This window comes from Xyrauchen texanus, chromosome 32 (assembly GCF_025860055.1).
Source record: "Xyrauchen texanus isolate HMW12.3.18 chromosome 32, RBS_HiC_50CHRs, whole genome shotgun sequence".
NCBI classification, from domain to species: Eukaryota; Metazoa; Chordata; class Actinopteri; order Cypriniformes; family Catostomidae; genus Xyrauchen; species Xyrauchen texanus.
In genome coordinates this window covers 40,666,567-40,677,093 of record NC_068307.1, presented here as the reverse complement: position 1 = coordinate 40,677,093, position 10,527 = coordinate 40,666,567, and the positions used below count along the sequence as shown (strand labels likewise).

Below are 10,527 nucleotides of genomic sequence, written 5' to 3'. Positions count from 1 at the left end.
ATCTACAAGATCTTGCAGTTTTTGAAATGTGGTCTGTGAAATTTAGCTCATCATCAATGGTTACCCCTAGATTTCTGACCGTTTTGGAAGGCGAAACTGTAGTTGGACCCAGCTGCACTGTGATGTTGTGTTCAACAGCTGGGTTGGCTGGAAAGACAAGGAGTTCGGTCTTGGCAGGGTTGAGTTGAAGGTGGTGTTCCTTCATCCAGGCCGAGATATCTGCCAGACAGGCAGCGATTCGAACGGTCACTGTGGTGTCGTTGGGCTGGAAAGACAAGTAGAGTTGCGTGTCATCAGCGTAGCAGTGGTAAGAGAAACCATGTGACTGGATGATGGGTCCCAGTGATGTTGTGTATATGGAGAAGAGAAGTGGCCCAAGCACTGATCCCTGAGGTACCCCAGTAAGTAACTTGTGTGGCTTGGATACTTCCCTCTCCATGCTACCTCAAAGGACCTTTCTGAGAGATAAGAGTTGAACCAGTCAAGCACAGTTCCAGTGATACCCAGTTTAGAGAGGGTGGAGAGTAGGATCTGATGGTTGACTGTGTCAAAGGCAGCAGAAAGGTCCAGCAAAATCAGAACGGATGATCTCCATTCAGCTCTCGCCTGTCTCAGCGACTCGATGACAGACAGCAGGGCAGTCTCAGTGGAGTGTCCACTTTTGAAGCCCGACTGATTGTCATCCAGCAGCTTGTTCTGTGAGAGATAGGCGGAGATCTGATTGAAAACTGCCCTTTCAAGTGTTTTTGCCAAGAATGGGATGAGAGAGACTGGTCTGTAGTGTTCTATCTTTTTAGATTTTTTCAGCAGTGGGGTTACTCGAGCCTGCTTAAATGTAGTGGGAAAAGTGCCTGCAAGAAGGGATGTGTTAATTATGTGTGTAAGTGCCGGTAGGATGGACGGAGAGATGGCCTGGAGAAGGTGTGATGGAATGGGGTCAAGGGAACAGGTTGTGGGGTGGTTGGAGAGGAGGAGTTTAGAGACCTCAGTGTCAGTTAAAGGAGAGAACATAGGGAAAGAAGGGTTGCATACAGGAGCCAGGTGTTTGACAGGGTGTGGTGCTGTGAATGTATTGCTGATGGCTGTAACCTTATCAGTAAAAAATGTGGCGAATATATCTGCTGTCAGTGATGTGTCAGGTGGTGGAGGGGAGGGCAGAGAAGTGTGTTAAATGTTCTAAACAAGCTATGAGTGTCTGTGGTGCTGTTGATCTTGGTCTGGTAATATGAAGTTTTTGCAGTTTTAACGTTATTTGAAAAAGTTGCAAGCAGAAGCTGATATTTACCTAGATCAGCTGGATCTTTAGATTTCCGCCATCTCCTCTCAGCTGCCCTGAGATCAGTCCGATGTTCACGAAGGACGTCAGACAGCCAGGGGCTGGGTGGTGTAGTCCGTGCTGGTCTAGAGGAGAGAGGACAGATGTTGTCTAGACAGGTTGTTAAAGTAAAGCTAAGTGTGTCTGTGGCAGTGTTCACATCAAGCATGGAAAATACATTTATTGTGGGAAGAGAGGCAGAGACATCAGTGGAAAGGAGAGAGGGTGAGAGGGAACGGAGGTTACGGCGAAAGGAAACCAAAGGTGGGGTCGGTTTTACAATGGATTGGAGAATCATGTTGAATTGAACAAAGTAGTGATCAGAGACATGTAAAGGTGTAACAAGAATATTAGAGGTGGTACAGTTACGTGTAAAAATGAGGTCCAGCTGGTTGCCCGACCTGTGAGTTGCTGTGGTGTGTAGTCTTTCCAAGTCAAATGAGGCCAGAACAGTATTTAGTTCAATGGCCTGGGGTTTGTCCTGGTGTATGTTGAAATCACCAAGAACCACAAGTGGCCTGCCATCCTCTGGCAAGGAGGACAGCAGGACATCCAATTCCTCAAGAAAGCTTGTCAGCTGACCTGGGGGGGCGATAGATGACAACAACATGTAATTTTGTGGATTGCATTGTAGTAATGGCATGGAATTCAAAATATGTACTGTTACATAGTGAAGCGTGTGGTGAAAAAGTCCAGTTATTATGAATGAGCAAACCTGTTCCCCCACCCCTACCAGTATGTCGAGGGGTGTGGGAGAAGGAGAAGTTGTTAGAGAGAGCAGCAGGTGTTGCTGTATCCTCAGGACGTATCCATGTCTCTGTCAGTGCCAGGATGCTGAGGGTGGACTGCGTGGCGAAAGCTGGAATGAAGGCAGCTTTGTTCACAGCAGACTGGCAGTTCCAGAGTCCCACTGAGAACGAGAGTGGAGCAGGTGTTGAAATGCAAAGCGGCCGTAGGTTGTGTGCTTGCATCTGTATCTTGTGAACGGTCTACAACAGATAACAGGGATGTGCTTGAAGGCACGTGTTATTAGTGAACTAGACATGATAAGTAATACTTATAGTTGAGTATTACTCATTAAATTAGGAGATAAGGGATGTTATCGGATAACTAACAGATTAGGCAAGGATTGGTGCTGGATAAAGCATTGTATTTTAAAATATAATTTACTCCTGTGATGCCAAGCTGAATTGTCAGCCTCATTACTTTTGAACGGCAGTTTATATACGAGTATGCTTAAGTTGTTTTAAAGCTGAATATATTGTGTATATGAATAAGTATTGTAAGAATTATACATTAGATATATAATATTTATAATACATAAATAATTATATTACTATATATAGAATTGTAAACAATAAGCTTCATTTCACTAAATTTTACATTTACATAACTGCTGCTAATTGTTAATTGACCCATTGTGCGGTGCGAGCTGGAAATCACCTGTCACCAGCCTGTCTCTGTACTATCTGAAAAGTCATAAATATGACATTAGTTACCATGAGATTAGTGAAAACAATGAACATGAGGTAACATAAAAAGGCAACAGAAACCCTAGCCTGAAATAAGTTGAGGCAAATAACGTTAAGCGAACACTAATCTACAAATATTAGCTGATTTGATCTTTAAAAAAACAACATCGCTGTAACAACATACTCATGCTACATACATATGTCGGTGTGTTACATAAATATATAAAATAAATGCATTTATTGACTACTAATTACCAGAAATCGCTGTTCTGTCACTCTACTCTAACAGTTTGAAATGCCCGCCAATGCACTTCCTGGAACTATCTGAAGTCTACGTGAATCACGTGACGATCAAGCATTTAGAACTTCTGTTGTCGCAACTCTCGCTGACGTCGACGCAAAAAATACGTCGACGCAAAATATGCGCGTCGATTCGTCAGACCCAAAACAAAGATGGCGGCGCCGGAGAGTAGTAGGAACACGAGTGGCTCCTCAGACTATCAGAAGTACAAGGCACTCGTTCCTCTAAAGTATGGGAATTATTTTAAGTTAAAGGAAACAATTCCGTGATATGTCGTCTTTGCAAAATGGAGATGGCCTTCCATTCTAGCACCACGGCAATGCACCAGCACCTGAAGAGGCGCCGCACACACACACACACAGTATTCTTAAGGTGAAAGGAAAGTGTCAGAGTGTAAGTTGTTATTTGCATGTGAATGAAGATGCTTTTTTCAGTATGTTCAAAATAAATGTTGAATTCTGAATGTACTTTTCATTAATTATTTTTTGTTGGAAAATAACTTTCTGTATTAGCTTAAAGCCCCCAAGTTTACAATAGTTACTGTATTCTTTCAATAGCTCTAAGAAAGGGTGGCTGGGTGACCTTTTTATTTTTTGATTGAATGCTAGACATCAGAATGCATTATGCTCTTGTACACTTTTACTTGAATTTTATTTTTGAATTTTGAGTTTAAGAAAAAGGTGAGTGGCAGAGTGTATTACTACTATATGTTGTTGTTATTTTTATGTGAATGAAGAATTAAAAGATGCACTTTTTTCAGTAAGCTAGGACTGTGTTTTCAAAATAAATGTTCAATTCTGTTGGTTCAGGAAGGACGCCATGACAGGCTGGCTCCCACTGTTGCTGTTAATTTTTATTTATTTTTTGTTGGAAAAGCACTCTCTGTATTAGCTTAAAGCCCTCAAGTTTACATTGGTTACTGTATTCTTTCAATTGCTCTAAACAAGTATTTTGGGTGACCTTTTTATTTTTTTTATTGAATGCTAGACATCAAGTTGTTGTTATTTTATTCTGAAAGAAGAATTACAAGATGCACTTTTTTTCAGTAAGCTAGGCCTATGTGTTTTCAAGGCTTCAAGGTTTTATTGAATGCTACCTCTACTAAGAATGCATTACTTTGCACTTGTATAGTCTTTTATTTTGGAATTTTAAGAGCAATAAACATATTGTAATGTTAAGGAATACATTTTTTTTTTTCATTCAGATATGTAAATCAACATGTATGGAGCGGTAGTGAAGCGGTTAAAATAAAAAGTTCCCGCTTTCTGTCTGTTCTCGTCCAACAACAGCCAATCACGAGAGATGCAGCCAATCAATACAGTATTTGGTCAGCAGCCAACAGCATTTGTTAACAGAAAGGATTGGGCCCCGCCCCTGAGTGTCAAAACCGACTTGTTTGCAGAAAAGAACTCGGGCGTGTGTGCAGAAAAGAACTCGCGCGTGTGCGGGACTTGGTAATTTGTGTGCACATTCATATTTTTTGTGCTCGAGTTTGTGATTTGCAAGTTCTGCAGGTTTAAATTTTACGTGCGAGCTGTGTCATGGTGCTCACACTGTTGTGTTTTTGCGCTTGCGCTGTTTTGTCCAACATTCAACGCCATTTGTATTGATTCTTTTCGGCCCCTTTAAATATAGTTCACAAAACCAAGCATTCTGAACGAACGTTGCCGCATATTTCAACTACGTCAGAGCGTCCACGAATCTTCGATAGCGTCGTTGGCAGGGCAGCCAGAGCGAATTTTGACGCTCTCGCTGCCTCTGGTCTGAATGCACGGTTACACACGGTCCGCTTATGATTCTACGTAACCTATTTTTTAACACTTCACTGTGTATTTTCGATGCAAATTCTTTTAAAGTTTCTCATTTTGTTATTGTTCAGACAGTTGGCTAACTGTTAGTTTTAACCGCGCTGATCAAGATAGACCAATCACATTAGCTTTTCATTACTGTAAGCTCATTTTATAGACATTTCTGAGTCGGATTTACAGTGTAATATCAGGTATCAATCCCTGAAATTAGATTTATAATTTGTAGTTAGATATCCACAATTAAAAAATATCTCCTTAGGTTTGAATGTGGCTCAGTGGAGGATTTAGCTTTTTGAGGCGCCCAAGCGCCCTCTGGTGGAACAGTTATGAACGCAGTGAAGTCGCCAGTGGAAAATGAAAACGAAACTGATCTGAAGTCAGAGGCAAAAATCAACAGGTAGGCTAACTTGAGTCCGCCTCTCTCCGATCACCTGAAAACTAATGGACAAAACTGTGATCAAGTACAGACACTGTGGAAGAGACATTTATAGTTTTTCACGTCAAAATGCAACATATTCTTGTAAAAATTACGATTTGGAGAGATCTCATTGTCCGTTCTGTCATCAGATCCTCACATTTGGACTTTTAGACGCACCCGTGACACTTCCCTGTCCTTTTATAAACGGACACAAAGTTGCATGTGCATTTTTGATAGGATCAGTTCACGGACCATCATATCTTGGGTGAGTTTAGGATTATTTTATTCATACACAAAGGTTAGATAATGACACATCGCACCCATTAATGCCATTATTCTATAATGTCTGTCTTTATCCCTCCAGAGAATGGCATGACACAGAGATACATGTAGGGCTGTCAAGTTCAGAAGGTATAGCAAACCCAATTAATATAACTATTATATAGTGAATCTCAGGATTCACGAAAATGTGTCCAGGTCATATTTCACCCCAAAATAAAAAAAAAAGAAAGGAAAATGTACTAAATTATCATACATTTTTCACTAAAAAACAATAATAACTGTATATCTCTATCTTTTGATTTTGGCCTGAAGAATAACCCAGACATGATCTTGACAGATTCCCTTTATGGCTTTCATTGTTTTCTAAAATGCATCTATAGGTCTCGTCTATAACTACACCCTCTCAGGGATCCAGAAAGATGATTATGGATGGGAACAGTGTGTCTGTTTACAGCTCGTCCCGCCATGGAGACATGACCTGAGGGAATCATGGGACAGAGTGCTGGAGGAGTTTTCTGCACTTCCAGAATGGGTTTCAGAATGGTACAACACTTCTCATGCAACACATGTAATGAAATCATACATCCTAAATTATTAGCAAGAATGTTCAAGCCTAGAAAAAACAAAAACAAAAAAAAAAAGTCCTAAATTATTTTATTATTGGTTCTATTCTGTTGGAATTTTTTATCATAATTCTGAACCAAACCTAAAGGAATCTAATGAGAATTTTCTTATTGGATTCTAAAAACACACACACACACACACACACACACACACACACACACACACACACACACACAGCTATTACCACAGAATATTAACATTTATTCATTTAGGTATTTATTCAGGTCTTAGTAAAGGTGATAGTAAATAAAGAGTTCACAGCATCAAAATAAGTGTGAGACGTTATAAGCAGTTCTTTTAACATACACTAATCCCAGATAGCAAAAAATGTCCGCACGGCTTCTTTTTGCCGCCGTCCCCAAGCTGTCGGCTATAGGTGCGTCCCACTGGCGGGGATGAAGCGTTTGCCACCGAATTCGTCACTCCCATTTCTTGCGAGATGCCGCCGGCGGTCAGACGGCGGGCCGCCCGTTTCATTTTCTCTGGCGGTTGCCTCGCGGCAATCGACCGCGGCCGGCCGGCGGCAAGCCGCTTTGAAATAGCCTACAAGGACAGCTTAGACTCTCAAAATCGACCAGCCATGTTGGCTATTATTATTTTTTGCTCCAAAGCCATTAGGGTTTATAACAGATTCTTGACTCTTGATTCCATGATAAGGTAAGGTTTAGGAAATGACATTTAAATTACTTTGAAACTCTGAAGCGATTATACAGTAATATATGTAAAATATATTGAATTATTTATGCACAGGTGAAAATTGTTTACATTTCTTTGATTGATGCACATTGAGACATGCAATAAACCAAAAATAATTCCTTTTTGTAAAACTTACTTGGCAATAAATATCTTTCTGATTCTGATTAGGTTTTAAAATAGATATTTAATACAGGGTATGAACAATTTAGCAGATTAAACTGATGAAGTTAGACTTTTCACCAATGCCTGTATCAGTGAACAGTGAAAGACATCTGCAACATGGCCAAAATATCGGGTATACTTTAATAATTTTTTATTAATTTGCAACCATGGTGATATCTATCATAAACATGAAAATCCCTGTTTTTGACGTGAAGGATAAACTCAATGAAAAAGCGAAATTATCCTCTGGTTTCACAGTTGCGCAGAAATTTCGTTTATGTCTACATTTTTTCCAACCTCGATTTTTTTTGTTATTTTACCTTTTACAGGTTTTGCAATTATGACCTGTACAAATGTTTAAGAAAGTGTTGAAGTCCCTGTAAAGGCAATAAAAAAAATCTAAACGCAATATAAATGTTAAAAATGTATTGCTAAAACACATGACAAAGACTGAACTGTGAAGTTCCGCTGTCGCCATATCTGTTTCCGGTTTACTTGCGCGTCGCCCAAAATGTCTTTTTACTCGATGTCTCCAGAATCTTCCGAAAATACGCGTCAGCGATGTTCATCGCATTGTTGATGCCTGGTCCCCTGCTCCGACAAGCAAGAGGGACAAGGGCTTTAAACTCTACATATCGAGTTATCTGCACAACTACAAGGGTAAGTATTTTAATCTAATGTGGTGTGCCGGCAGATAGCGGCTAAGCTAGTTCGCCACGTGTTAATTTTTAATGTAACGTTAGTATAGAAGCTTGTTTTTTCTTAGTTTTAAAGCAGACTGTTTGTTAATTTTTGTGATAATTGTGATATCAATTATATTAACTTGGTCTCCTCTCAGTTTCTAATAAAGATCAGGACACCGGTGAAGTCACTGTCAGGGCATTGTGTTACAGGTCCATGAGAAAATCAGAATCAGCTTTATTGCCAAGTATGCTTACACATACAAGGAATTTGTCTAGGTGACAGGAGCTACCAGTCAACAACAATACAAACAATACCAAAAAACAGCAGCAAGACATAGGTAATTAAAAACAAAAAAGAACACAAAATAAATAATTATACATATACGTACATACACTCACCTTCATACATACCCACATACACACCCGTAGTGCAAATCTAATACAATCTGTATATAAAGAACAAAAAACAGTATATTATGTACAGAGCAATGTAAGTAAAAGCAGATAAACCTCACAGTTTGAGTGTATGGTGAAGCTAGAATTAATAAGACCGCAGTTATAGGCTTGTTACTTTAATAGCCCGATGTTCCTGGGGACTCGGCTAAGGTTATTCATGTTTAATGTAACTCAAATCAAATGAAAACAGTTATTGTAGGCAGGTAAGTTTCCCTAGCTGGTCCCTCTGTGTAAAATGCGTTCTTATTCAAGTTTTCAACTCAGTCATTCGTTTAAGATGCAATCTTGTGTTAATTAGGCTATCATGATTATACAGTGAGCAAGCTATATAAATAAGTATTTAATATAATAAAAGTGTAGAGCAACAACCGAGGGTGTAAGGTAAAGGCTGAATATTGTAGATTTATTACAATATGTTGCATGTTTGAATTAAAATACCTGTGGATATGCAACTTCCCACTAATGAAAGTTTTATTCAAAAGGAGCACACACTCTACAAAGGCCTGACTGGAGATTTGCCTGATCTATCCAGTCCTTCAGGTGAGTAGGGATATAACAATAGCACATTTCACTGTACAGTATGATATATCAACCAAAATCTGTATACCAATATTTCATTTTCTTTTTCCTCCCCTTTTACAAACAAATATTCTGCTTCAAAGAAAAAAAATGAAATTGATGTTATCATAAGGGTTCTTCATTATGAACTTGTATGCCATGCATAACATACTGTGGATAGAAATTACAGGGAAAGTTACTGGTATGATAATTGTGGTTATATTATATTACTGTTATATTTAGTGTATTGCTAATCAATATATTGTTACTTCCCAGATGACAGCGGCTTGCTTCAAGAGCAGGTGAAGCAAGTTGGGACAATGTTGAAGACATTTGCTCGCACTGGGCAATCAGGTACAACTTGCAAAGAACACCTGTGGTTGTTGGTTTAATTCCCACTGGGGCCACCTGTACATGTAGTAGACCTAGATATAAATGTCATAGTTTAGTAGTTGAAGGACCAGGACTGACTACTTTATTCTTTTATTCTGGGAACCCCTGTAGGTGCAGATCAAACCCTAATGCTGCGACGTCTTGGAATTTCGTCAGCTGGCGATTCCTCTTCTCGAGCACGCTTTCTGGGCTTGGCTGCCTTCCTCCCGGCGTGCTTGCGCTTGGGCTCCTGCTTGACCGGGGACAGCTCAGGCCCCTCCAGCGCCGCCTCGAACAGACGCCGGTGCTCCAAGGCCTGCCTGGGGTTCAGATTTATTGCGTAAAACCTGTCTGCGATTTTGGTGTCGTGGCACATGAACCGAGATATCTTGAGCCTGTCGTCGGCAGTGTGCGCGTTCCTCGCCTAGGGGAGAGAGAGCGAACAAGAGGTAAGTGGTTGAAGGCCAATGTAGAAAAGGGCAGGGAAAGGAGAAAGGAAAGGAGGACGAGGGAGGCTTACATGAGTGGCGATGGAGCTCCGGATGTTGGTGAAGGTCGGGCACCCTGGCAAGTTCATCTCCGCCCACGCCGCCTGGAAGTAACTGTTCACATTTTTGCAGGGATTGGGCGTGGAGGTAAAGAAAAAGAACCTGGCGTCCGGCCCACCGACCAGCTTGTTCCAAATCTTGAGGAAACGCTTGCACCACTCGTACTCCTCGGGCTCCAGGGACACCTGAGCAGGGCCGAACGCCTGATTGGTTTTATGCATGGTGACCTGCATAGACAGATAAAGAAACAAACACAGCAAGGTTAGAAGACAGGTGGGTGAAATGTGGTGCGCAGAGCTGCAAAAGAGAGGAAAACACTCACGTTAATCAGGTAGGCGTTCTGCTGCTGGGACTTTTTGGCCCCTTCCACCTCTTCGATAAGCATATTTTGAAATACGCCACAGCGGTGGCCATAGATGCTGGATAGGTACGCAGTGAGGTGCCCGTAGAAACGGAACTGCGTCTTCTGGGTGTAGTTCTCCTCCAGATTAGCTGCGTGCAAGACAGAACACAGATTGCATGACAGGAAATACAAGGCAGACAGCAGTCTGTTTCCAAAGAACAGCAAGAAAAGTTAACTTACTCAGAATGTCGGGGATGGCCTTTCTGGCCTGAGTGCGGCACTTTAACAAAAACGATTTGGGGATCACATGCTCCTCCTTCCTCTGCTTCACTGCAATTTGGTGCACAGCAACCTTCCTTTTGAGGGACCTCAAAACGGCACTCATTTCGCGACGCAGACCCACGATCATTTGCCTCGAAAGTCGGCAGGTCGACGGGGGTGTCTCCTTCACATAGCTGATGAACTGGACCATGCTCAGGACGTAGTGTT

The 10,527-nt window shown here is 41.1% G+C and overlaps 1 protein-coding gene across 1 annotated transcript; it reads left to right on the top strand.

Annotated features, from left to right (window-relative positions):
• Window positions 1-5,337: 5,337 nt before the first annotated feature.
• On the top strand, window positions 5,338-6,194 carry LOC127626001 (MKRN2 opposite strand protein-like). Its single transcript, XM_052101497.1, has 3 exons — window positions 5,338-5,579; window positions 5,679-5,725; window positions 5,977-6,194. The coding sequence occupies exons 1-3, from the start codon at window positions 5,338-5,340 to the stop codon at window positions 6,192-6,194; spliced, it is 507 nt and encodes a 168-aa protein (XP_051957457.1).
• The last annotated feature ends 4,333 nt before the right edge of the window (window positions 6,195-10,527 follow it).

Bases quoted from the DNA above. Each gene is read 5' to 3' on its own strand.
- LOC127626001 (XM_052101497.1), top strand. From the start codon at position 5,338: ATGGACAAAACTGTGATCAAGTACAGACACTGTGGAAGAGACATTTAT. The intron at 5,580-5,678 runs GTGAGTTTAGGA...TTATCCCTCCAG, and splicing joins CACGGACCATCATATCTTGG to AGAATGGCATGACACAGAGA. The intron at 5,726-5,976 runs GTATAGCAAACC...ATGCATCTATAG, and splicing joins AGGGCTGTCAAGTTCAGAAG to GTCTCGTCTATAACTACACC.